Source organism: Engraulis encrasicolus, chromosome 14 (genome assembly GCF_034702125.1).
Source record: "Engraulis encrasicolus isolate BLACKSEA-1 chromosome 14, IST_EnEncr_1.0, whole genome shotgun sequence".
NCBI lineage: Eukaryota > Metazoa > Chordata > Actinopteri > Clupeiformes > Engraulidae > Engraulis > Engraulis encrasicolus.
Window position 1 is genome coordinate 21,385,340 of NC_085870.1, and position 27,719 is coordinate 21,413,058.

Consider the following 27,719-nt stretch of genomic DNA (forward strand, 5'->3'; position numbering starts at 1 on the left):
CATTGATCTTCATGCTGTACATGAACTGAGATAAAATTGTCCACAAAATTGTCCTAAACTTTGACTTTGCTCTCTGTATTTCCAGACAAGATGGTGCCTCTGGTCAGAAGAAGGACCAGCAGGTCAGTGCTGCAGCCACTCCTCCTTTCTTTCACCCCTCCGTCAATACCAGGTCTGGACTGGCCATCTGGCATACCAGGCATTTCCCAGTGGGCCCTGCACCCTCATGGGCCCCTTTTTTCAGAAATGTAAAAATAAACCTTAAAAAAATAATAATCTGAAAATAGGGGCCCATGAGGGTGTAGGGCCCACTGGGAAATGCCTGAAATGTAAAAATAAACCTTTAAAAAAAAAAATCTGAAAATAGGGGCCCATGAGGGTGCAGGGCCCACCGTTGAGTCAGTTCTGCACCGCTAATCATGAGGGGCCCCTTTAGGCCAAAAGTGCCTGGGCCCTGTTTCTCCTCCAGTCCAGCCCTGGTCAATGCCTCCCTTGTCTGGCTAAAGTCTGTGAAACCCTCAGCAGATCCGTATTGACCTCAGTAATCTCCCGTGGCCTTAGTACAGTGGGGGTCGCAGACGGGGGCATGTTTACTATTTGCTGAGAATACTCAAGTACATCATAACAAGATTGCTATGACATTACATTGATCCTTAAGTAACAGATAAAGATATAGCCCTTTCAATTTTGGTGACAGTAAGGTAATAAAATAGACTCTGTGCTAAGGGTTTTGTTTTTAAAATGGAGGAGTCAAGCCATTGATGGCTACCACTACAACACTCAGTTGACTTAATTGTGGAAATTTGCATTTAAAAAAAAGATTTGAATACAGCAACATTTTTGCAGACTGACGTGAGACTGTATAGTTGCGATTATTTTATTATTTGACCTAGCTAGCTGCTTAATTCATAGACAGACTGTATGGCAAACAAGCAATAAACAAGAAGACAGTAGACCTTGCCATTGATAGCATAGATTTGTCCAGCCTTGTTTTGACTACCACTCTGGGGTAATTTATCACTTGTGCGGTCTTAGGTGCTGCTTACACGTGTGCGGATATTTTTAAATGTGGATATTTTTTTTATCTGTTTACCATTATCCGTATTGCACATTCCAAAACACACAAAAAAACTTAGAATATTCATATGTGTGTAAAGAGCTTCTTAGCTAGTACTGGTCATGCTTTCGGCACCTGGGACTAGCCCTTGCAGGAAGGGTATTACACTCCTCAAAGGAGTTGGCAGTTGGTTACTCCTCTTTGTATTCAGAGAGGAAGATACCGCACGCTCTTGTCCATCGTGCTGAATTTTCTTTTAAAAAAACTTGAGAAAGGCCACGCTGGCCAAAAGATTGTTTCTGTAAATAATATTCCGCATGATGGACAAGAGTGTGCGGTATCTTCCTCTCTGAAAGTGAACTTGCACCCGCCCCCTGCACCTCGAAACCTCTGGTGTGCGTTGGTTTCCTCTTCCAAATATACTCCTCTTAGTAGGCAGCAAGAGGGTGTCCACTCACCCTTCTCCGAGGCCCTGCTTGGTTCCTCCTGTTGACGTGTCTGTCTCAACAGATGGCTTTATGCAGGGATGGACTGGTCATCTGGCACACAGGGCATTTTCTCGGTGGACCTACAGTCATCGGGGGCCAATGCTTTTGTTTGGTCTATTTTGTTTGTTTCAAATATTCCCCTATAGAGACCAGCCTGCAATTTAGATGGGGGCGGCCCGTCAGGGCATCCTAAATCTTCAGTGGACTGAGCCCATCATAATTGTAAAATGGATGACAGGTGCTGGTCTGTACCAAACATGCCCGGGCCGGTTTGTGGCCACAGGCAAGCCCTGGCTTTGTGTGCTAATCCTATTACCAACTTTCTGCTGATGGCGATTCATTGAATGCAGCTATCTCATCTCTCCAGTTCAGGCTAGCTTGTCTCAAGCCTTGTTGCTTCGACAAACCAATATTGTGTTCCAATGTGCGTCTACTTTTGAGGGAAACCATTATATAAATTGGTCAGATTTTTTTCCGTGCTTCATTTGAGCAAGAGTGACCATGTCTGCAGAGAAGGTAAGGCTTTGGCCTTATCCGGGTCATAGGGTATAGTCATGAGAGAGAATTTGTGGATGTGCTGGGTGTTCTTAGTTGAATTTGCCATGTCTTTGTATCTGTAGGGCATTGGTCAACAATCATGACAGATGATATGTTATCAAAATCGATTGAAGAAGGTGTATCGTCATAATACAACAGATTTTTATCAGTCATTATGCCTTGCTGTTTGAATATCCTGTGGATTCTACCATTGTGTACCAGGTCTTTAAACCATGTTAACAGTGTATAGTCATCTAAAACGTTGAACTGTTGCATTCCTGCTATACTGTGCATTACTGATAGTTTTGGACAGTACACAAATATTAGGTAACAGTTTATGTAAGTAATGGATTGGAATAATGCCCCCTAGAGGTAGGATACCGGACATGGCAAGACAATAAAGGATATATGTCATATCTTAATAAGTTATGCCACTGTTCAATGATGTTGGTGTTACCGTATAACAATATCAAGTTCCTGTTCCTGTTCATGTAACTTTTGGGGAAAATTTGTTTATCAGTTGCTTAAAGGAACAGACCACCCTTTTTTGATCTTCACATATTTGCAGTATTTCCCAGCATTGTTCGTGAATGTGCATACAATTTTCTTCTCAGTGTTTTCAGTTCTTAGATTCATTGGATCAGAATTATTAGCATAGCTTAGCATAATCACTGGAAGTAACTGGTATCTTTAGCATCAAGTCACAAGTGATCACTGGACAGAATTAAACTGCTGTTTTACACTCTGGTGAATTTTACATTCATTTTAAAATGGTTTATAAGTACATTTGAGGATGTTTAATTTTGTACCATAGACTTGCATTAGTATGCCTAATTTGGCTATACTGTTAAACGGGGCAATGCAAGCACATAGACGAAAATTATATGCACATTCATGAATAATGCACGGAAATACTGCACATATGTGAAAATCAAAAAGGGGTGGTCTGTTCCTTTAAATAGTGTTCGATCCACCTGTGAACCTCAAAGTAATTGGTAATGGTACAAAGACTAGTACAGTTTGACCAAGCTTTATGTCAGTGTTCAAAACTCCTTAATGCACACCGTACTTCCAGTGGAACACTGTAATAGTCATTGCAACGTCAATTACCATAGTACTACAATGCTATGACATAACACTCGGCCTTTAGTAATGCACTATGACTTGGTCATTGTCATTCTGGTAACAGCAAATGTATAGGCCTAATGCCACGTCTTAATGGGTTTAAGTTCATTAAGTGTTATATGCACAGTGATAGGACTTGACTTATCAGCTGTGCCATTCCTGAAAGACCTGGGGCTCTGTCTACGGACACTTAAGTACCAGTTGATCATATTGATTTTTTTTTCAGATTGCTTAAGACAGTGTTATGTTCATGCTCAAGTTGCAGTGGTCAGGGCTGGAAGAACTAAGGTAGCCAGGGGTTCCGCCAGCAGGGATGGGGGTGGAGGATGATTTAAAGGAGTTAGCTCGGTAAAGGCCTTTTGGAGGCTAACATTTCTATCAGCACCCTGGATATACAGTGATAGCTATTGATACCCTATAGTGACGTACTGTATGTTTTTACTATAACTATGCCTGAGACTCCATGATATCCTTAGGATGACTTAGTTTTAGTCATAGTGCATTGGAATATGAAGGCACAATAGTTAACATTCGATTAATAACACTCACCATACCAAAATACAATGCCTGCTTTGTCTGTACACGTGGCAGTCTTAACATGGGCCACAGAGAAGGCTTTAATTATCTCTGAAGATGCGACCCCCTAATTGGATGACTGTTGTCCCAGGACTCAGCTTGAGTAGACCAGGGTCTGTTCCAGGCTCACTGGGTCCTTTCCCTCCCCGTATGGGGTTGCTTACAGATTAGCGACCCTCTGCACTTTATGGGCCAGGTTGATGCCAGGGAGGGCAAAGGCTGTAGGCCCCTATAGTGTGGCCTACTGAGAAACAAAAGTTATTAAAGTGATACTGTCCCATTTTTGGAAATAAGCTTATTTTATACCTCCCCTTGAGTTAAATAGTAGGGTTTTACCGTATATGCTCAACCGTTCTCTGGGTATGGCCGTACAAAATGTACCTCCACGCTAGCAGTTAACATTGAGTCCTATGAGACCAGTTAGCCGCCAGCTGCCATACCCAGAGAACGGTTGAACGTATAGGAGAACGGTAAAACCCAGTTATTTAACTCAAGGGGAGGTGTAAAATAAGCTTATTTCCAAAAATGTGACAGTATCACTTTAAGGCTACTATGACTTCTGTGTTGGTATAATCACCAGCTTAAGTTGTAACGCTCTGTGTTATTAGACCATGTCATGGTGTGTGTGTTCACAACTGTCTGATATAGTACTGTAGTCAGTCATGGAGAAGAGCAACTGACAACATTACTGTAGTATTCTACTGTAAATGCAATTCATTCTCAGACTCAGATGCATATGACATTATTAAGATATTAAGTTTCAATTCAAGGTTGAGTTTTTGCATGTTGAAAGCAGTTATTAACAGGCATTATACGTGTCTTGTGCATGAGTAGTCCGTCATGTCATGCAGCAGACATGCTCATGTGAGTAGGAGTGGGAGGTATGAAAAAGACAGATAGTATCAAGATTGTGAGCAAATACGTAATTATGCTTGACTCGGGTGGATTCGGCAGCAATATAATTATTAACCATGTCATGGAAAGCATCTTTACAGCTGCTCTCATTGAAGAGTAAATACTTCCCCACGTGGATGTAAGTGACATCAGGCCACAGATCTAAATCGTCCTTTAAATCACATTTGGGGATTTCGTAGGGGTCCACAGATAAAAAAAAAAAAAATTCTGCATATCTGTCTTGCGATTTGTCAAAGAGGGCTTTGAAATATCTGGGCAGCATGCCTTTCTGTGTTGACATTTTTTTCTCTCTAATGTTACAAAGTAACATACTGCCCTCTGAGTTCCGAGTTGGTTCGTCCTCTGAGTTCGTCCCTGACGACTGTTGTCACGGGGGGTGAAAGGTGCCTCTTCTTTTACAAAACCAAAGACAGTAGGACACAGTAGTAGTGAGTTGCTTATAATGACAAGTGGAATTTTATCCCATGCTAATGTAATTTCTGTTGTACTTCTTGCTGCCTGTTTTTTTGCATGGTAAGTAACTGGATTTTGTTTAATTTCTGTGTAGTGTTACCTTTAAACACACTAGTGACAATAGCTTTAGACACTGAAATTCCACACTATATGTCCATAGTAATAGGTACTCTCTCAGCCAGTTTTGAGCAACTAAAAAAATGCTGCAGCTATAGGTGTGCACAGGTAGGGATGAGGTGGTGCTCAAACACATGCCTCTCTGCCCTATTCTGCCCTACCATTTCAGAACGAAGTATCTTGAAAATGGTCGAAAATGGGTTTAGACCGGAAATTGCCTTTAAAATACCTTCTTTTTCTTGTGTTAAAAATTTTGGTCCAACTTTGTCTCGTTTCAGAAAAAAATGATAAAAAATGATTATACTGCGCTATTTTGTTTTAAGAGTTTTACGTCGTACTAGGCAAGAACACAGTATATCACACAATATACTGCACTTCTCCATTGAAACCGTGGTTTTGGTGTAGACAGTAGTACCACAACAGAACGCAGTATCTTGATTTTTAAGCTAAAAAGTAATGTTGAGAATGATGTTTTTTTTGTTTTTTTCTTGCGTGCATACATTTCCACCATAAAAAAGTATTATATGGAAGTGTCAGCACCACTTTACCTCCTACACAGTTGCGTGACCAGAAAGGAAACTTTAAAGCCTTTTTTCACAGTTTACCGGTACGGAATTGTACTGCGTTCTGAAATTGTAGGGCAGTATTGTACAAAATGCCCTTTTGAAAGTTTGTTTTGTCACAAAGTACTGTGGTCCATGTTGACTTTCTCATTTACAAATGCTTGACTATCAAAAGCGAGGGACAATAATACTCCAATATAATATGTAGCCTAATAGCCTAGTGAGGCAGCTGGATGTTCCACATGCCCCTGTCCGACCTTGAGCACCTGCCCCCTAAAATATCTGTGCACGCCACTGGCTGCAGCTGCTACAGTATTTCATAAGTGTTAGCAATTGGTTTGCACTCTGATTCAGACATTAGACTCTAAGACGTAACAGTTACTTCCATGCTATAACTGGAGACAAGTTCAAATGTGTGCCTTTTACTTTTACTGTGTCTTATGTGTGTCCTGTTCCATTTGTCCCCAAGCCTACTTCTGCCCACTAGAAGACAAAGAAGAAGAAGCCTGAGTCTGAGACTGCAGAGACCAATGGAGTAGATGCCAAACCAAAGAAGACAAAGAGTAAGAAGAGCGCAGATGGAGAAAGTCCAGCCACACAGAGTAAGGCCATCTCTATTTCTTCCAACCATCTAGTCCTGTCCCTCTTTGTTTCAATGCAAATTGATTGATACCCATGCCACGTCTGTCTAAATGCCCAAGTGTGCTGTAAATCTGAAATGTTCAGTAATTGACGTCATTGCTCTGTATTGAAAATAAAAACAATTAAGCTGTCACTATGTTGTGTGTGTGTGTGTGTGTGTCTGTGTGTGTGTGTTTGTGTGTGCACGTGCGTATGTGTGTGTGTGAACAGTCTGAGACAAGTAGTGCTTGCCAGTTAGCTTGTGACTGTGGATTTTATATACGACATGATGTCAATGTTGCATGAACAAATTATTTTCCTTATTTGATTTTTTGTGTGTTTTTTATAAAAGATGGTGAAAAAGTAAAGAAAAAGAAGCCAGACAAAGACAAAGATAAGGAGAAGGAGAAAGACAAAGACAAAGAAGGAACGAAAGACAAGGCAGAAGCGAAAAAGAAAACAAAAAGTGCACCAAAGAAGAAGAAAAGTAAGTCATGATCCCTGTCACGCCTACACAAATGTCCAAATGTCAATGGTTTTCTGTACAATATCCATTGTTCATTTCTTTGTTGTCAGCAGGAACGTATATGAACGTGACTGTATAGTCATAAATGTTTGTGAATGTATGGGCATAAATACACAAATATACAGAGTATTAATAATAGTTTAACCTAGCCTGAGTTTATGACAGCACAGGGAGTCCTTTTTAACCAATGGATTTGTTTAACAGGTGTATCAGATGACGACGATGATGACGATGATGAGGAAGAGGATACTCCACAGAAAAAGACCAAGAAGAAGACCACAAAGGACAGTGAGAAAGACTCAAAGGACAAGGACAAGAAGTCTAAATCTTCTAAAGGTGGGGTAGCACTTACCTGGTTCTCACGAGATGGTTGTTACCTACCATCTGGAATATTGTCAATTGCTTAGCTCTGTAAAGGCGTGGGTGTGTTCAAAATAGCTCGAACCTGATTGGAGAATTCACGTGGCTTTTTTTTTAATCAGTACTACAACCACTGACTTGTATATACCCCGCCCCGCGATCCCGCCCCGCGATTCTGATTGGACAGGCTGTGAAATATCGGATTCCTTCAGGCTCGTCTAAGATTTCCAGACCCAAGTGCGAGCTCACGTTTAACGAAGATGCACGAAGCACGAAGGGTCTGCGTGAGAGCCCGGCTAGGATAGCACTTCAGTACGCTATAAAACATTGCACTTTTCATACATGAAAAGGGGGATCTTCTCCATGGTCCGCCATTTTGAATTTCTAGGAATAGACATGTTTAGCTGCAAAAATGACTGTACTTGGGCCATACTAGAAAATATTAGTTTATTACTTAAATATTAGTTTATTACTTAGTAAACTGTCATGAAAATATCAAATTTGGCAATAGGCAACCCGGTTTCAATGTGCAGCATAGTTGCATTACCTTTTTTTGACAATTTCCTGCACAGTGCACCACTAGACCATGGCTGCCCTCAAAATAATATTTGTCTGGTTGTCTAACTGTATCTTCCCAGTGACTGTAGATGACGATTGCTTGAGTTGTGTCCAATATTTTACCGTTGGGGCAGGTTTTGTGTAATAGGTTCATGTTGGGTGCAAAGCTACAGTCTAAAGTAGTAGCTCAACTGTTTAACTGTCTATTTATGTTTTGTGTTTTGTGTTTTGTTCTGTTACATTTGGCATATGTTTTGGACCTAGTCTACAATATTGGGACCAACATTCAAATGAGGTCAACTCTCATGCATGTTCTTGACAGCGTATGAACTGATGTGTTTCAGAGGACAAAGACAAAGATGGCGACAAGGGGAAGAAGAGCAAGAAGAAAGGAGAGGAGCCCGCCTCCATGTTTCAGATCAATGGGGGCGGGGGCAAGGCAGACACTAAGAAAGACAAAAAGAAAGGTGGGCTCAGCTCATTCTTCTGCAGTTCTTAACCCCTTAGCGCAGCACTATGGCTCTCTGTAATGTCATAGCAATGTTGTTATGATGTAGTTCAGCATTTTCAGCAAGTGAATAGGGTCGCCGGTGACCCCTGCTGCAGTAAGAGGCTACTTTACGTTAGTGTTTCTCAACGGGGGTGGTACAGCCCCCCAGGGGGCGTTGGAGAGCTCTAGGGGGTCATTGAGAAGAATACAGCTGAGAGGGGGTGGTGCTTAGTTGCCATTGGGGGGGCATTAGTCCATTTATTTTTTATACTTAGGGGGGCATTGGGAGGCTTGTGATGAGGGCAAGGGTGTGTTTCTTCAAAAAAGGTTGAGAACCACTGATTTACGTAGTTAAATAATTATATTACATTACATTTGCTGACACTTTTATCCAAAGCGACTTGGTTATTTTTTGGTTAAGTACAGGGTATTGGTTACAATCCCCGGAGCAGTGTGGGGTTAGGTGCCTTGCTTTGCTCAATGAGAACTTAGCCATGGAGTGAGACAGGGAGAGGTAAGGGTGGGATTTGAACTTGCAACCCACTGATCTTACATACATCTCCTTAACCACTACTAGAGCATGGCTGCCCTCACAACAATGTCTGGTTGTCTAACTGACTGTATGTGACTGTAGATGATGATTGCTTGAGTTGTGTCCTATATTTTACCGTTGGGGCAAGTGGTATACTGTAGGTGTAATAGTTAGGAGTTAGTTTGGGGATCAAAATGTTGCAGAACGTTGCAGAAGGTTTCCTCATTGAGGCTCCTTGACATGTGACCCTTGTCATGTCAAAAGGGTCACATGGGTCAAAAGTCTGACGGAAGTTCAGGGAGTCTGCCTGATATGGATACAGCCATGCTCCTTAATGACCTCGAGTCGGATAAAATAATCTGTATTTTACCCAAAATTCTAAAGCTCTACAAATCACCTACAAGTAAACTCTTTAGTAATCTTCACTACTTATTTGCACTTATTTCCACATCACTACTTGTGAACCCCCCTGTAGCTGCCAAGTCTGACAGCAGTGATGAGAGCGAACCTGAGACCAAGTCCAAAAGTAAAAAGAAGTCCAGCTCCAACGCCAACCCAGCATCCATGTTTACAACGGGAGGAGGAGACAAAGATAAGGACAAGGACAAAGACAAGAAGAGCAAGAAAAAAGGTGGCTCTCAATTCTACTGTCGCTAGTCTTGTTAGCATTGCTTCAGCGTCAAGCATCAGAAATGTCATTTAAATCATTGATTTCTTTTATATGCTTACATTGTTTTTTCAGCACAAAAAGACAGTGTTTAAGCAAGATGTTTAAGATTTACCTTCAAATCACAAATGGCTTGTAATGACCATTTTAACATCAACATTTCTGTATATGCCATGCACAAATACATCATGTACTATATGTAATGTTTCTATTACAATTACAATATTTCATTTTTTTCCAAGTGAACTTCCAAGTGAGCACTTGTATCACAATTATTAAAAGTAGTCATTTGTAGGTAAATGAGAAACACAATGGCCAAAATAATAATAAGGTCCGGCAATAGCAGGACTATTATTAATTGTTTTTAATTAATCCGTTAGAGCTCACCATGGACTCTGGGTAAAACTCTTGTTTAATCCTTTCGTGTGTCTCTCGCAGCCAAAGCAGAAGAGAGCGAGTCTGAATCTGAGTCTGAGGTGAAAGAGAAAAAGAAGAAAGGCAAAGGGAAGAAAGGAAAGAAGGAGAAGGAGAGACCACCGACCCCTCCCGAGTTTGACGACCTGGAGCAGTTTGTCCTGCAGCCGGCGCCACAAGGCACAACAGTGAGGTGTAAGGTGACTCGCGACAAACGAGGAATGGACCGGGGCTTCTACCCCACCTACTATCTCCATCTGGACTACGAGAAGAAAGTAAGCACAGTTACACGCCCTTTCTTTGAACCTGAAACCTGTAGATTGAAAGACCAACTCTCTAACCACTAGGCCACGGCTGCATACTGCTATTAGTGACTCATCATAAAACAATGTGCATACTAACTGGTTATACCAGAGATCTTATAGACAGAGATACGTCATTCTAGTTATTTTCCGGTATCCACTTTATGTCGGGTGAAGGCCCCTTTAGGAGACCTTTGGTTAGGAGACCTTCGGAGTCCTGAGGTTGAGAATAAATGGAGTCTCCTTAGCGCTGTAGATGGCGGTAGCGCACTTCTTGTGCAAACACCTCAAAAATAGAATAAGAAGGAGGGGACAACGCCCCCTTAGGAGACCCAACTTGAGCACACTCTTTTGCATTGGGTGGGCGGGTTTTGAATCCTCTTTATTAATCCAACCTCTTTGATTATAGCATCACAAGATACAACCGTTAGCAAAGTCAAATACTAATACACTGACATCCTGCTTTGGGTCCTTTTAACTGTGGTCTCTCCTCTTATTGTGATTTCCAGCAAGTCTTCTTATTGGCCGGTAGGAAGAGGAAGAAGAGTACCACTTCCAACTACCTGATCTCCATCGACCCCACCGACCTCTCGCGAGGAGGAGAGAACTTTGTTGGCAAGTTACGGTAAGAGGTCAGATGCGTGCAGATTAGAACGCTAGCGTGCTTCTCTGCAGGTTGAGCTCAGGGAGTGTCAGGAAGGTCTTCAAGCACTTAATGGTTCCTCACACTTTTTGGCCCACCACCAGAGAGGTATACTTATGCCTCTTTTCCACTGCAGTTTTTGTGGTAGGCCTACAGCTCAACACAGCAAAACTCGGCTGCCACTTTTTGCTTTTCAATTGGGCACGACACAGCTCAATCGAAGAGCAAAAAAGTGGCGACCGAGTCACACTGTGTCGAGTTGTGGGCCAACCAGAAAACCAGCAGTGGAAAAGAGGCATAAGAGGATGCTTCAGGAGTAAATCAGGGTAGCCTCTTACTGGGGTCGCCAGCGGGCTTATTGACTATATGCTGAAAATACTCAACTACATCATAACAACATTGTTATGACATTACCGAGAGCAAGATCAAGACATAGCCATTACAATTTTGGTGACAGTAAGGTTATAACATAGGCTCTGCACTAAGACGTTAAGCTAAGAGGTAAATCATCTAAAAGAAGAGCCATGAGTCCTCATTTTAAATTAAAATGTAATGAATGTAACCTATCAAACTAACCTAATGTCAATAAAACTACATACATTGTATCCAACTACAATTTCTTTCCATATCACTTATGGAAATGTATTGATATCTATTTGGCATTAAGGTTATTTGTAAAAAAAATAATACATGGTTCTATGTAAACATGTCTGAAGTCGTGTTGCTGTTGCGTTTGAGGTCTAATGTCCTGTCTGATGTCTGGTTATTGTTCTTGTCTAGCTCCAACACCATGGGAACCAAATACACCGTGTTTGACAACGCCCAGCATCCAGACCGGGCGCTACCAGACATGTCAAATGCACGGCAGGAACTGGCTGGAATCATATATGTGAGCTCCTTTTTAAAAAAAAGTATTTTTTGGGGCCTTTCGGCCTTTATTATCACAGGACAGTAGAGATGACAGGAAACGATTGGGAGAGAGAGACGGGGAAGGGCCGGGAAATGACCCCGGCCGGACTCAAACTGAGGTCCTCATGGGCATGCAAACCCAAATGTGGGGGGCTTAGCGCGCTGCGCCACAGTGCCCCCCATATGTGAGCTCCTTTCTCTAAAATGCTACCTGCTCTACCAGAGTTACTATAGATACTATTATCTTTGTGTCTAACCTCATAAGATTGGTGAAGAGAGTTTGCACTCTTGTACAAAATAGAGTTGACAGTGACATCTTTATCAGATGCTGACTTTTATCTGTCACTGTGGCAACCTACACTGAAAAAAAAACCAAAGTCAGCTTAACGTACACACGCCGTCTTGATGCTTTGACTGAGTTAGAACAAGGACGTAGCTGTTTGTTCTTGTTGTTCTTGAGCACTCTTGCTCTGGTCGAGAGGACCAATCACAGCGGCTCCTGCTGCCGTTAACTGCGTAGCTGTCTGCTGACAGTCACATTTTCGGGGGTGCACACCAAGTCACTGCGGAGGGGGGAAAAATAACTGCGTGGCTGTCTGCATCATCGCGCAGACAAGCAGTGTGTGTATCCGTTTTAGTGTAAATACCAGTCTGAAGTGTGTGTGTGTGTGTGTGTGTGTCTGTGTGTGTGTCTGTGTGTGTGTCTGTGTGTGTGTGTCTGTCTGTCTGTCTGTCAGTCTGTCTGTCTGTGTGTGTCTGTCTGTCTGTCTGAGTTTATTTATATTATGGTTGCCATGGTGTCGCGCAGATGTGCAGCAGCTCAGTGCTTTACCTTTCGGTGCTTTGGTTTTTTTTTCATTTTATTTTTCAAAAATTTCGTTGTACCTGTACAATGACAATAAAGACATTCATTCATTCATTCACTCATTCATTCATTCATTCATGTGTGTCTGCAGGAAACTAATGTTCTGGGGATGAAGGGACCGAGGAGGATGACTGTCATCATCCCAGGAATGGACAAAGAAGGGGATCGTGTGCCCATCCGACCTCGCCATGTAAATAGAAACACATTCGGACATACAACCTTGAAATGTTCATTCTTTTTTCCTTTGTTCTGTTTCTTTTCTTTTCTTTCTTTCTTTCTTTCTTTCTTTCTTTCTTTCTTTCTTTCTTTCTTTCTTTCTTTCTTTCTTTCTTTCTTTCTTTCTTTCTTTCACCCATTCATTCATTCATTCTCTAATGTCTGTTGTTCTAGTTTTTAATACTTTTGTGTAATGCTGGTGTACCTAGGCTGTGATTGGTGACTATTACTCTGTAATGTACCCTATTCTCTCAATTCTAAATTCCAAATGCACATATAGACCAGACTTCAGACTGCTATCTGATGGTGGTCAACTACTGTAAGTGTAGCCCCATAATGCACACCGTACCACCAGTGGCATCTGAAATAGTCATTGAAAGGTTAGTTACCATAGTACTACTCTACTATGACATAACAGAAGGCCAGTGGTGTCGTCTACTTTTTTGCTGTGGGTTTACTGTATTTTTTGCATTTTTTGAGGTGGGTATACTGCGTATACCTGTGTTCTACGTAGACTATACTGCTGGTCATAACGAGTCCATATGAAGACAGACCACATGTGCTGCAATTTTGTCATCTGTGCATCTAAGCCACTACTCAGCATGCTGCCTCCTCCTGTCTCCAGGACAACGACGGCATTCTGATTCGCCACCTGAACCGGAGGATGGACAACATGATCGAGCTCAACAACAAGACGCCGGTGTGGAACGAGGAGACGGCGTCTCACGTGCTCAACTTCAACGGCCGCGTCACGCAGGCCTCCATCAAGAACTTCCAAATCGTCCACAACAAAGACCGTAAGCATGACATTCATGCAGGGGCATAGAAGCACTTTGTGGGCCCTATGTATAATCAGCTACAACGCCTCACTTCATCAGGTTCAAGAAACAATGGCAAAACTAAAAAAAAAACGTGCAGAAAATCTAGTCAACCCGTATGCCATTTTTTTTTTACATGGATTAGGCAATTTCTGCTGTGTGTCACCAGCACCTGAATATTAGATGTGCATGGAAACTTTTCTCTATTATCTGGGGTATTTATTGTATTCAAACAGAAGGCAATAATGTAAGGATGTAGAAAGTTGCTGCCTTAATCAACCATTAGAATTCCATCAACCATCAAGAATTTCCTTCAGTCATTGTCACAGAAACAAGTTCATTCTTACCTATGTGTTGCTGCTACGTACTACGGTGTTATACATGTTATTGATTTATAAAGCACATGTCTGGCAGCTGTGGTCTTGTGGTTAAGGTGATGGGCTTTAGATCAGAGGGTTGCAGGTTTGATCCCACCCTTTCGCTCCTTGTTATTGCACTCCATGGCCCCACACTGCTCCAGGGACTGTAACCAGTCCAGTACCCTGTACTGAAAATGTAACTGTTTTGTAAAAGTCGCTTTGGTTAAAAGTGTCAGCTAAGTCTAATGTAATGTAATGTCTTGTTTGCTTTTCCAGTGGATTACATCGTGATGCAGTTTGGGAGGGTGGCGGATGATGCCTTCACTCTGGACTACAACTACCCTATGTGTGCAGTGCAGGCTTTTGCCATCGCCCTCTCCAGTTTTGACGGCAAGATAGGCTGCGAGTGATCCAGGCAGCCACCCCTGACGTCATCCCGTCCCTCCAGCTTCCAGAACTGTGCTCTCACCTACGACAGTATAGAAAACTATGAACTCGCACAACCGCAGAAAGAAAACCCCTCCAAACGTCATTACGGCACAACGCAGAAGAATCGTGACAGGACGGGATGGGATTGACGGGTGGATTGTGAGTGACCCCTGGTGGACATTGAATGAAAGTGTTCAATCTTGCGTCTCGTGGTTGAGGAGAGGAGTAGAGCAACTCTGCCCTGGTTGTTATGAAGCTGTTTAGTGCACTGCTCCTATGGCTGACGGACATTGAGAGAAGACAAGAGAGTATGTGTGTGATTGACTAAGTTGCCTATGCTGTCATTTGATGGTTTGTTTTTTCTATAATCTTTCATGTGTTCAGCACTTCTGTACCTGCTGAAAATGTGGGATGTATACCTATATACTGTATATTTTGGGCAAATCTGTTTTCTGTTACACACATGGCACTGCACTGAAATAACATGATGTCTGTCAAGTGGATCATTACCGCTGTGGTCACTTTGTGGTGCACATTCATCAAAAGCAAGTTTATTTATTTCGAGACCATTCTTGTTATCTGCATATACTTATATATTTTTGGTATATGTATTCCCACTGCCGTCATTGTTTGAGTGTGTGTCACAGCGTGTGTACATGAACACGTGTGTGTGTGTGTGTGTGTGTGTGTGTGTGTGTGTGTGTGTGTGTGTGTGTGTGTGTGTGTGTGTGTGTGTGTGTGTGTGTGTGTGTGTGTGTGTGTGCGCGTGTGTGCGTGTGTGCATGCGTGCGTGCGTGCGTGCGTGTGTGCTATTGTGTGCCTGTGCAACGTTGTGGAGAATTTTCTTAGATGACAAATAAACATGGCCATCTCCCTTGCTTTATAATCAGCATGTTCTGATGTACTGTAAGCCATTCTCCCTCCAGCGAGCAGTATCATCACAGTTGCCGGAAAGGGGTGTGCAGTGGTGCATTTGCATCCCCACTTTTGGGCTCCCTAAATGAGGCTTTCTCAACTTTTACTGCAGACATATGAGTGGAGTGCAGCATCAGTAACATTTTTAAGAAATAGAGAATGAAGGGAAAAAAATGCACTACCACTTAGTTTTAAACCCGTTCCGGCGCGCTTGGGTATCATGTGTGACAGCATGTGTTTCATTACTACCCGTATTTCTGCTGGAGGACAGAGGATAGCTGATTGTCATTGACTTTCAAATCTCTTCAAGACTTGGTCCGACCAAGAGCATAGCAATGAACATTTCCCATACAGCATGGTCAACCCACCTCCCTTGGTTTGCGAATGGTTGTACTTTCAGAGAAAGTGGGAGGAGTTCCCGATTTTTCAGGATCTTCGAAACGATATTTCTATTGCTCTTGGCCTGACTAGAAGCAACGTTGAAGGTGTTGCATCACTAGGAGGGCATGGCCTGGCTAGCAGAATAGAGCTATATGCTATAACTGAGTCTTTTTCTGTCACTTGCCTTCTATTTCGGAGTATTTATTATGTCTTTCCTTATGTCTAAACTTTGTAAAAGGCATATAACCCAGTTATTAGTTATTAACCTTGGCACACCTGTACTCCCCACATTGAGGTCAACTACTTAACATCACATGTAGCTCATACAGAACTCAAACGTTTAGTTGGATCACAGTAGCCTACTTGAATTCAAAACAGATGACAAATTAAAAAATGCCAAAATGGAGCTATATTCTCTGTCTGAAATTTGTACACATGCCCTGCGAATTCCAGTATATATAGGTAAGCTTTAATACAGGTTCTAGGCCCGAGGACATACGGCATATACATGTATAATAGACAGTAAAAGAAGAGCGAAGGAAAAAAACACGCATTGATGCATATGCATGTAAAAACATACTGCCAGTCATGACAGTCAAGGCAGCCATACCGCTTCCACATAGGCCTACAGTCCTGAGTCCCAAAATAGTTTAGCCTACTGTCATGGGTGCCGCGATGGGGGGTAAGGTGTTACAGATTCTAAGGGCCCGACAGCTCTGACAGGGTCCTGGAAGGATGCTGATAACATAATTTGTCATTTTGGGGGCCCAAAATTTGAATCCTTCATGGGGCCAACATTTTTTACCAGCGCCCCTGCCTACTGTAACACTTTTCATTCAAGCCTATATAGCCTATACGTTCAAAGTAGGTGACAATTGATCTTCATCACTTGAGAATGAGTTTTATTGTCAATAATTGGGTAAAAATAACCCTACATTTTTGAACAAAATACCCAGTAGGGCCTATGGGTTAAAAAAAAAAAAAACAATAAATAGTAAAATTGCCATAACCTAATATTTGGGTTAAAAAATTGGCCAATATGTTTTTAGAGTGGAAGAAGTCGTTTGTATTGTTGTCAAACGCCCCTGAAATCAAAGCAGAGAAGCATGCAAAGCCCAATGCGAGGTCCAAGCTCCCCTATTTTGGCGGACTCCCGCTTCAGGATGAGCAGAAGATGAAAAACCTGCTCCTCGTGCCCTGAGGCGCGAGGTTTCTCTGCGTGGGCCGTCTGAACCTGCTCGGGTAGGTGCCCCAACTCGCACATGTGCAACAGGTCGACACAGGCGGGAACGTTGTTGCAGGTTTGTGCTTAAAGACAAATATGTGCGCACCGTTCCTTTTGAATTAAAAAAAAGCTAGCAATAGGCTACATTCTCTTCTCGAGCTGCAATACTCAATTCGCTTACAGTAAAATGAGAGGATTGTGCTGTTATCGCACGGTCTAACCCCCAGACGGAGCTGTTGTCATTCCTGAGGTAAGTCTCCAATGATAAAGAAGGGCACCGAAGGAGGGCTTGTGAGAAGCAGCGTTCACAATCATTATAATTTAGGCTCTTCTCCAAAATATTACATCACAACCTTGGGCCGTCTGTTCCCCTGAGACGGAGTGGCGGTGAGATGGTTTCACTGCGCGCGGTCACAGCTTTGGAATGTGGAGGAATTCTGTATGAATTCCACAACAAAGATCTCCTTCAGTCAGTGGAATCCCAACAAATGTTTAACAATCACTTTATATGCGGCCATGACTGTACAAAAGCCTTGACCAAGAACTCCTTCTAGGCTGAAATGTAATAAAACACAGGCCTATTGGTATGCCAAATGTGTGGAAAGGGTTGCAGTTCCACAATGTAATGTTTTTACCTCAAGTTGCAGACCTGGCTTTGTTTGCAGAAAATGAGACTGAGCCTATGGTCGGTGATTAGAGCATAACTTTGATTTCCAATTCATAGTAGTCCACTTGAGGCTGCTGATATGGTCAGCCACAAATATTCTCAAAACACTTCGTAACATTTTACTGTACTGTACGCGCAGCAATCCAAAATGTGGGGGTGGGGATTTTGGAGAAGTCTCTGCCCCCAACTTTGTTGATTGACGCTCAGCCATGGCTCCTCCTTGCAACGTTTTTTTCCCCTTCGTTTTCAGTGAAGTGCGTGGATTTCATTCCAAACTCATACTTTGCATTCCACCTTTACTGTCAAACCAGGAGAAATATTACCGATAGCAAAATCGCGCCAGAATTGCAAGTTTGAAAATTAAGCTTTCCTCTGAATGACGACTCGACAGTGTTGCATCTATTTCTGAAATAAGGTAAGTGTATGTGTTTTTTCACCGCTCTCTTTGTCTCCGTGCTTTAAGCTGAACTTTTCACGCTGCTCGTCTGAAGTTTTCAGATCTTTGTCATATTTTGCATTTTTTCTCGGAACTCCCCGCGTAGGGAGGGATAATGAAAAGAATGGCAGATTGAAGGGCTATATTGAGTGTGGCAGACTTACACCAGGACTTTCTCTGTGTCCTTAGGGTAAATTTAAGCACATTAAGGCGCAGTAATTTTAGATTAACTTGCAGAATCTTGTGTGATCTTTACGCGCATGATGTTGACGCTCCGGTGCTCGGGCATATGCCTTTATTTTGTTGTACAGCAAGCGAGGATTGGACCTCCAAGTTCCCATAAACTCATTTTGGGAATAAAGCAAGTTTTAATTTGTTGGAAGAGTGACATCGATTGAAGCCACGACTGAGAGGAATACTTTCACCCAAACTTCTCAACTGCACTCAACGGTAAGTGTTGAAATCATATTGGCACTGAAGAATAAATATGTTTAGGCTACTTAAGTATGCCTACTTACTTTTTTCTTTAGGTGTGAAGGGAGCTGCATTACTAAATTGGTCCAATACATTTTTTAAGTAAAAGTTGAAATAGTGTAGGTCACTGTCCAAACTTTTTTATATATATGAAAAAAGTTAACAGCATGCATACGGAACAGGTTATACATATTTTGTGATATCAGTACCTCTGCACTTAGGGTACCAATATGAAAAAATGTGTATTTTTTCTCTCTCTCTCTCTCTCTCTCTCTCTCTCTCTCTCTCTCTCTCTCTCTCTCTCTCTCTCTCTCTCTCTCTCTCTCTCTCTCACTCTCTCTCTCTCACACACACACACACACACACACACACACACACACACACACACACACACACACACACACACACACACACACACACCAATTGATCCACTTCATAATTTTGTGTTTTCTTTTCGGAGCTGAAAATTAATTTAATTCTCCAGACGCTGGCTCTGAATAGATAAATAATAAACGAACAAAACACAATGTTAATGTTGGAGATGTGACTAGTTGAGTTTTTTTTAATAGAGTTTCATGTGAATTAAAGTTTAATGCGTACCCTGCATTGTGTGTGTGTGTGTGTGTGTGTGTGTGTGTGTGTGTGTGTGTGTGTGTGTGTGTGTGTGTGTGTGTGTGTGTGTGTGTGTGAGTGAGTGAGTAGGGAGTAGAGAGTCTGTCGTAGGTGAAAGCTTGCTCCTCAGATGAGCTGGGTTGACAGGATATTCCTGTTTAAAACTACTGCCTGTGCCGCTGCTCTTCTCCTCTCGTCTGGCTTCTCTTCTCTTCTCTTCTCTTCTCTTCTCTTCTCTTCTCTTCTCTTCTCTTCTCTTCTCTTCTCTTCTCTTCTCTTCTGGCCTCTCTTCTCTTCTCCTCTGGCCTCTCTTCTCTTCTCCTTTCCTCTGGCCTCTCCTCTCTTCTCTTCTCTTCTCTTCTCTTCTCTTCTCTTCTCTTCTCTTCTCTTCTCTTCTCTTCTCTTCTCTTCTCCTCTGGCCTCTCTTCTGTTCTCCTTTCCTCTGGCTTCTCTTCTCTTCTCTTCTCTTCTCTTCTCTTCTCTTCTCTTCTCTTCTCTCTTCTTCTCTTCTCTTCTCTTCTCTTCTCTTCTCTTCTCTTCTCTTCTCTTCTCTTCTCTTCTCTTCTCCTCTCCTCTCCTCTGGCCTCTCTTCTGTTCTCCTTTCCTCTGGCCTCTCTTCTCTTCTCTTCTCTTCTCTTCTCTTCTCTTCTCTTCTCTTCTCTTCTCTTCTCTTCTCTTGTCTTGTCTTCTCGTCTCTTCTCTTCTCCTCCTGCCTCCTATATCCTGCAGCAGTCCCAGCTGTCCTCATGAGAATCTCTAGCCTCTACCATACCTGATGCTCACAGGCAGAATGCTGTCCTGCTGGTTAGTCTGGATCAGAGTTTAAAGGTGCACTGTATAATATTTTTTAGCTGTGTCTTTCCGTAATTCATGCTGCTTATTCACAAATGTTTCCTTATTCATGAATACTTGTCACCACCATCAAAGTCAATTTCAAAGTAGTCATTTTGACTGGGAAAATTCCACTTTACATACTGTACATGAAAAGGTGGATCTTCTCTGTGCCCGCCATTTTGAATTTCCAGAAAATTGACATTTTTAGCTGCAAAAATGACTGTACTTTGGTAATACTAGTAAATATTAGTTTATTATTTAATATATATTCATGAAAAGATTAAAGTCTGTCTGTTAGTCTTAATTGATGTGGTTTCGTTTGGATATGAGTCAGGCTGGACTCAAACCTGGGCTATATGGGCAGTCATGGGTAAGCGGTTAGGGCGTCAGACTTGTAGCCCAAAGGTTACCGGTTTGACTCCTGACCCGTGCGGGTAGGGGGAGTAATTAACAGTGCTCTCCCCCATCCTCCTCCTCCAGTAACCTGTTTATTCCAATATCCCTATTAATGTGGTAAACGGGCTCAATGTAGGGTCTCCATCTTTGCAACCTTCTCTTGGGCATTTTACAGTCTCCAATGTTAATTTGATGTCAGTTGTGTGTGCGTTTGGTGCAGGCATGCTTTTTTTGGTTTCTGTGTCTTCTGTCTAGTATATGTTTTGCTTGTGCAAGGAAAGTACATGCATAAGTTCTCCCTTTATCGTAGCGTTTTTTGTGTGAATGGCCATATGTTTCCCCTTGATCGCGACGTTCTTGTATGAACGGTCATAATTTTTGCCCCAGCCAAAAGCCCGCTTGCTGATCATAAAGATGAGGGAAATGTAGGTTCAGGGTTGTTATTATTATCCCGAGGGGTCACTTGAAAACAGCCCTCACCATATAGTACATGATCTCCTGTGGGGATGATGCACGATGTCAAAGCTCTTCCCTCATGGTCAGGTTGACTTGAGGGTGAGTGTGAGAACGGTAAAATACATAGCATAGCACATTTCCGCAGTGTTAATTCAACTGTGAGAGAGTTGGAGGAGCACCACCAGGAGTGTTACAGTAAAGTCGACTCTCAAAGTGTTGAATTAGCATTGCGCTAATTACTGCGTGAGCCTTTCTTGTCATGTTGGTGTTTGTTTCTGGAACACAGTGCAGTGTTTTCAGAAGAGGTCAGCCCTCTCGGCTCGGCTAAAACATGCTGCCTAGTGGCCCTACTGTGGCTTAATGGTAGGGCACTTACTACGCGACTGACCCTGGTTCGACTCTGACTCGTTCCTTTGCCGCCCCTTCCCCGTCCTTCTCTCCCAACTCCCTTCCTGTCATTACTTCATTGTCCTATCAAAATAAAGTCAAAATAACCCCCAAAATATATCTTTTTTAAACGTGCTGCCTCGTCCTAAGTCAAGACAAACGCGAACGCTGGCCTGTGACAAAACCGCTCTGCCGCCGCTCTCATTTCTTTATCGCTCTCACTTGCTTACACAGAAAACATGGTTGGTAGTGGGAGTCATGCTTTCTTTCTCTCTTTTTTCCCTCTTTGTCTCTGTCTGGCTGGCTGGCTCTCTTTATCTTTTCTTTTTTATGTGTCTGGCTGGCTGTTGGATCTCACTCAGACAGGATGGAGCAGGGGAGCAGGGCAGATGAAGTCTGAATGGATAGACTGCCATTCACATGCCCTGCATATTAAAATCTTCACTGTTAGGCCCTGCCGCGGCCAACCGGTGTGGCACTCGCATGCCATGCGGCTGACCTGGGTTCGATTCCCGGCACGGGTCCTTTGCCGACCCCTCCCCCTCTCTCTCCCAATTAGCTTCCTGTCCACCTCTCACACTATTCTATGAAATAAAGTTTAAAAAAAGACAAAAAAAATCTTGACTGTATGAGAGTTCCAGCATGTTAATTCAAAACACTTTCACTGTTGTGTCCATAAGTGTTGAGCTGATATTTCAAACCTGTTGTAAGAGGAGCGGGTGGCAGGGAAAAGACCAACCTAGACTTCAACACCTTCTTCCTACACATCATTAGTTACATTATTTACATTAGTTTATAAAGTTAGTTAGTACAGTAGTTTCATTAGTTTATTAAGTTCCTTGTATCCTCATGCCTTGCTTTCAGCACCGTCTTACTACACAAGAAGGGTAGTTACATTATTTACATTAGTTTATAAAGTTAGTACAGTAGTTACATTAGTTTATTAAGTTCCTCGTATCCTCATGCCTTGCTTTTGCTGTTCGGCTGGGCCGTTAAGCAACAGTCTCAGCCTGTGTCACTGAAGATTTGAAAGGGAACAAATGTTTCTCCATGTCCCCCACTGGGAGGTGGGGGGCGCAAGGGTTTCTAATTTTAGCCTCTTGCCCCGTCGTGTTGCCTGCTCTGGATTAGTGCCGCATCCGGTGCGGAGTCACCCCACGGTCCTCTGGGAGGAGAGGAGGCAAGGGAAGGAGGTGGAGGAGAAGGAGAAGGAGCTAGATGACTGGGGAGGATTAACTAAGACTGTGTTGCATTCACACTTTCTTGAGCATTGGCTTGTTGTACAACGTTATCAGAGTTAGTCTGCGCTGTAAACATTTGAAGGTTCCTCTAAGAACCTGAAATCGCACCCTGGGGGGAACCTGGAAGTTCTTGAAGGAACCTTAACATTTAAAAAGTAAGGTTCTATGAAGAAAACCTCAGGGTTATTCCAAGCACCAATTCGTCTCGAATATACAGTACACTTCTCAAGGATGTCTTTGGGTCCCTAGAGAACTTACAGCGATTCTTCCATGATGGCAAACTGAAGGTTCCTTTGGGTACTTTTAGTTTTCGCCAGTGTTCCTCCCCCAGCAGAAGTGCTGCTTTCTCTCCCCTGCTGTTCTGTTCCCCATCTGGGTAAGGGTACCCACATGTTGGCCCGAGCAGGGAAGTCGACGGGGTAAAGAGGGGTCAGTTGTCCCGGACCTTGGTTCATTTCAGTATGTATTGGATGGGGGGGGGGCCTTTCAGATTACTTTGTCCTGGGTCCACCAAAAGCTGTCAGTGGCCCTGAGACCTGGCGCCATGTTTACATCACTCCGCCATACCCTTGGAGACCACGGCCTTAGGAGGTGTCCAATGTGCGGATCTTATTAGATTAGTTTTAGCTAGGACTGGGCGATATGGAAAAAAAACAATATCACGATATGGATTACTTTATATCACGATAACGATATATATCACGATATAGCACAATTACATACGTTTTCAGTTATTCTCTTAATTTGCTATTTATTTTTTCATGTCGTTTCTTTAAAACGGATCTTTTTATCCTTATTTTTACAGTTACATTAACTTATAGTGTGTATTGTGACAACATGAAATGTAATTACTATCACGATATAAACGATATAGGAGAAAGGTCACGATATACAGTTTTATATCACGATAACGATATATATATCGTCATATTGCCCAGCCCTAGTCTTAGCCCCTCTCTATGGGTGTTGCTAGTTTACAAATGGATTCAAGGTTTCAGGCCATATATTAGAGTCTAGGGGGGGCGGGTTTATTTATAAATAAATAAATAAATAAATAAATTAGAACCCCTCTATCCTCACCTGCCCTTATCAACCCTCAGACACACACACTGAAGTCAGCAGGGCCGCTGACAGTTTTGGCTGGGCCCAGGACAAAGTCATGGGAAAGGGCCCCCCCCACCCAATACAAGCAATGTAATGAGAATACAATTCTGGCCCCCCATCTGACAATGGGCCCAGGATAACTGTCCCTTTTGCCCCACCTCCAGCCCTGTCGGCTTGCCTGGAAGTGACTACCAGTCCTACCAGCTGCACCACACCCTCCCTGAAACTCACACACTGATTGGAATAAAGGCAGTGCTAACCTGTTACCTCTCACAGTAGGCCACCCTGCACAGATTTATTCAGCTGTAGGGACACAGCTTGTGTGTGTGTGTGTGTGTGTGTGTGTGTGTGTGTGTGTGTGTGTGTGTGTGTGCGCGCGTGGGCGCGCGCACGCACGCGCGCGCGTGTGTGTGTGTGTGTGTGTGTGTGTGTGTGTGTGTGTGTGTGTGTGTGTGTGTGTGTGCGATCATGTGTGTGCGCAAGCGTACTGTCATCATTAGATGTTTATTCATGTGTGGCCTCTCAGGTCTACTTTTTACTAAACCATTTAGGAAAAAAAACTTTAATTTTTTCATTACACATTTCTTGTATTACTGTAGGAGTAGATTAAAAAACGGCTGAATTTGCCTTCGCTCACTATAATTTTGTGTTTTGTGTTTGCTTGCCAGGCTGTTTGGTTTATTTGTTGGTGGCAGTGAGTTTAAGGGATTGTCTCACTACTACCCTCTAAAACCCCTTAGCTACCTCACGCTAAAAGACTCAGCTGTTGAAAGAGTCAACAAATGACTGAAATGATGTTTGTGCTTTGTCCACTTGGCACTTCCTATGATTTTGTTTTATTACATTATGTGGTGTTCTCATACTTTATAGTACGGCTCTGGGTTGCGAAACAGAACTTATAAATGTCATTCTCATTTTGCAAATGTTCCATGTGTGCGGCACATGAAATGTTTTGTCTCTGTCTTACTGTATTTGTGTGTGTGTGTGTGTGCGGTGAACTGATGGCAGTTGTTGGCCTTTAACCTCTGTTTGTTTGGCTGTCTCCTACTAAGTGTGTGTGTGTGTGTGTGTGTGTGTGTGTGTGTGTGTGTGTGTGTGTGTGTGTGTGTGTGTGTGTTGTTAGCTGTAGTTGTGTTTGTGTGACTGTCTCCTACTAAGTGTGTGTGTGTGTGTGTGTGCGTCTGTGTGTGTGCGTGCGTGCGTGTGTTTGCCGTTGTGTTTGTGTGACTGTCTCCTACTAAGTGTGCGTGCGTGCGTGCGTGCGTGCGTGCGTTTGCCATTGTGTTTGTGTGACTGTCTGTCTCCTCTCCTCTTCTTTGGCTGTGCCGGTCCTTCACCCACTTGTGCTAAAGCAGCATGCTCACAGGCTGGTTAGTGTGCGTGCGTGCGTGCGTGCGTGCGTGCGTGCGTGTGTGTGCGCGCGCGCGCGCGTGTGTGTGTGTGTGTTTGCCGTTGTGTCTCCTCTTTGGCTGTGCCTTCACCCACTCGTGCTAAAGCCACATGCCGGCTGGCGTCTAATGAGGTCGCCCCCCATTTGGGCCGCCATAGAGCAGCACGGCCTGCTCTGCTCTTAGCACCTCGCACCTCCCTCACAAGTGCTTATCCAAATGGTGCACACTACACTACACCACACTCTATAGAGCTGAGGCCTGCACAAACACACAACGGCTGGACAGGGACTGGGGGTGAACTGGAGGGAACAAAGAGGGGGGGGGGAGAGAGAGAGAGAGAGAGAGAGAGAGAGAGAGAGAGAGAGAGAGAGAGAGAGAGAGAGAGAGAGAGAGAGAGAGAGAGAGAGAGAGAGTTTTTTTGCTGCTACAGTATACAGTATATTGCTTTGGCAGCAATGATCTTGCAATGTTTCTGCCAATGGCACTGATTGAAATGAATTGAACTGAACTGAGACAGAGAGGGGGTGGGCATGATGGTGGTGGTGGTGGTGGGTATGTCAATAGAGAATGAAGGAGGTAATGAAAATAAACTAAAAATAGAGGAATGGAAGAGGTAGAGAGATGGAGAAGCAGGAGATGGATAAAGAATATCGAGCCCAGGGGTAACGGGTGAGGAAGACAGAGACTAGGTTTTCCCCCAGCACTTTATGGCTTTATTGCCTTGACAAGGTCCCCTGAAAAGATAAAGATTCCATGTAATGAATGTAATTTCTTAAGTTGCTTAACCAAAAAAGATATACTTTTAACGCCCCACCACCTTGACTAACAAAAAATCTGTGGGAAACACTGGAGACTGCACTGAGGGAGAGAGGGGAAGAAAATGGTGAAGGGTGGGAGAGGAGAGCAAGACAGCAGTGCCGACGGGGAGAAATGGAAGTGGCGGCCGAGTCCAACTGTCACACCTCGGTGTTATATTTGTGACTCATTAATTATTTCTTTAGTGCCTTTCGCGCTGTGCCAGCATAATTACCCCAATCATCCTCTTCCCCCTTTCCAAATTAGATGCCTGAGCCAATACTTGTGCCGCACTAGAGAACTCTCCACATGGCTGTCTGAAAATAAAAACGGTTATGAAAACCTTCTTCGTGCAGCTTTAACCTGTTATGACACGGATGTTATACAATTTGCTGTGACCAGAATGGCAATGACCATGTTGTAATGCATTACTAAAAGCCCTGTGTTATGTCATAGTAGTGTAGTACTATGGTACTTAATGTTTCAATGACTATTACGGTTTTCCACTGATGGAACAGCGGGCATCATGGGGTCAGCAGTCGATACAAATGTCATCTTCGCTCGCCTATGAAAGATTCATTTTAGGCATCGTCTGACAAAAAAACTTACTAGCCACTTTGACCCATTAGTGAGTATGTTTTGCCAGTTAAAATTGGCATCTAGTAGGCATTTTGGCTGGTGATGAAAAAAGTTAATTCAGAGCCTTGATAAATATAATGAAGAAGAAGAAGAAGACATGTTGAAGCGCTTTGGAAGTACAATATGCCCACTTGTCAGTCCAACTTCTCACACTCGATGTGTCGAGTTGGATTGGCAGCATTACTCATTTTGCGGCGTGTGTTCCAGACACATGTTTACATAGGTCACCTCTGTACACAACGGCTGCTGATAAGCTTCTGCTGAGCTCCTCCTCGCCTCTGGCCCAGCGCAAAGTGAAGGCGAAGGCGAAGGAGGGAGGGAGCAGGGCCGGTTCTTGTCAATTTGGTGCCCTAGGTGAGCACCCCTCTTTGCTTTTGCTGGAATTAGAAATTGGCATGTGTGAACATAGTGTCATACATCTGATCGAGCACAGCTGATCTAATGCCTACATACGTATGTACTGAGTGCCCATTAATAATAATTGTCGATATAAAACTTCATGCTTTAATTTACTTAATTTTCTAATGCTGTGGGATTTGGCACCCCCGAGACATTTGGCGCCCTAGGCGGCCGCCTGGTCTGCCTATGCCTAGCGCCGGCCCTGGGAGGGAGGGAAGGGCGAGAGAGCCATTGGGGCGAGAACAACACGCCCTTTGTTTCCTCCTGCTCTGCTGAAGGTGAAGTGCCCAAACCGTCCAGTTGTTCCTGACAGTGCTGTCCAGGGTTGCCAGATGAGGCTGATGATTTCCAGCCCCCCAAACAAGCTCAAAACCTGCCTTGAAGCACTGACACCTTTTCTGTTAACCCTGTGAAACCTGAACCATGAAAGCAATGAGAGAAAATTATATATTTTTGGAATTTGCTTCAATATTGGTCCCTTATAAGAAATGTAAAAAAAAAAATTCAAAATTTTGTTAAGGTCACTGAGATATTTGATGCATCATATATGATGCATCAGGCTTTAAAGGGAATGAAAATTCCAATTTCATGACCATTGAAAAATGACTTTTAATGCATTTGCATCTTTTTTTTTATTTAAAAAAGTTGTCAGACAATTTAATTTGAGGATTATCTTTAAATATTTAGTGAGATCCTGCCATTTTTTTAAGCCTATCCTTGTTTTAGCAGGACCATATTTTACATTTCCCACAGCCTGGTTGGGTAATTTTTTAAAATCTATGTAAAAACATAGCTGATCGAATGCTTAACAACCTATTTATGAGTGT

General features: G+C 43.0%; 2 protein-coding genes across 6 annotated transcripts in view; both read left to right on the forward strand.

Moving 5' to 3' along the window:
• The first annotated feature begins 2,046 nt into the window (after window positions 1-2,046).
• LOC134463006 (tubby-related protein 1-like) lies at window positions 2,047-15,193 on the forward strand. The gene is made up of 12 exons (XM_063216264.1): window positions 2,047-2,061; window positions 6,319-6,433; window positions 6,805-6,939; window positions 7,183-7,314; window positions 8,241-8,363; window positions 9,394-9,549; window positions 10,024-10,274; window positions 10,811-10,926; window positions 11,725-11,833; window positions 12,810-12,908; window positions 13,560-13,731; window positions 14,388-15,193. Exons 1-12 carry the CDS (start codon window positions 2,047-2,049, stop codon window positions 14,519-14,521), a joined length of 1,557 nt encoding a protein of 518 aa, XP_063072334.1. The 3' UTR covers window positions 14,522-15,193.
• Window positions 15,194-17,992: 2,799 nt separating this feature from the next.
• The window catches only part of tead3b (TEA domain family member 3 b), a 78,586-nt gene continuing 68,859 nt past the window's right edge, over window positions 17,993-27,719 (forward strand). For all 5 annotated transcript variants that reach the window (XM_063215181.1, XM_063215184.1, XM_063215183.1 and 2 more), the window contains exons 1-2: window positions 17,993-18,143; window positions 18,476-18,614. The gene's annotated coding sequence lies outside the window, so the exon portion shown is untranslated. The remainder of the gene's footprint in view (window positions 18,144-18,475; window positions 18,615-27,719) is intronic.

Excerpts from the sequence above, each read along its gene's own strand:
- LOC134463006 (XM_063216264.1), top strand. Across the intron at positions 7,315-8,240 it reads GAAGTCTAAATCTTCTAAAG|AGGACAAAGACAAAGATGGC; the intron begins GTGGGGTAGCAC and ends GATGTGTTTCAG. Across the intron at positions 11,834-12,809 it reads AACTGGCTGGAATCATATAT|GAAACTAATGTTCTGGGGAT; the intron begins GTGAGCTCCTTT and ends GTGTGTCTGCAG.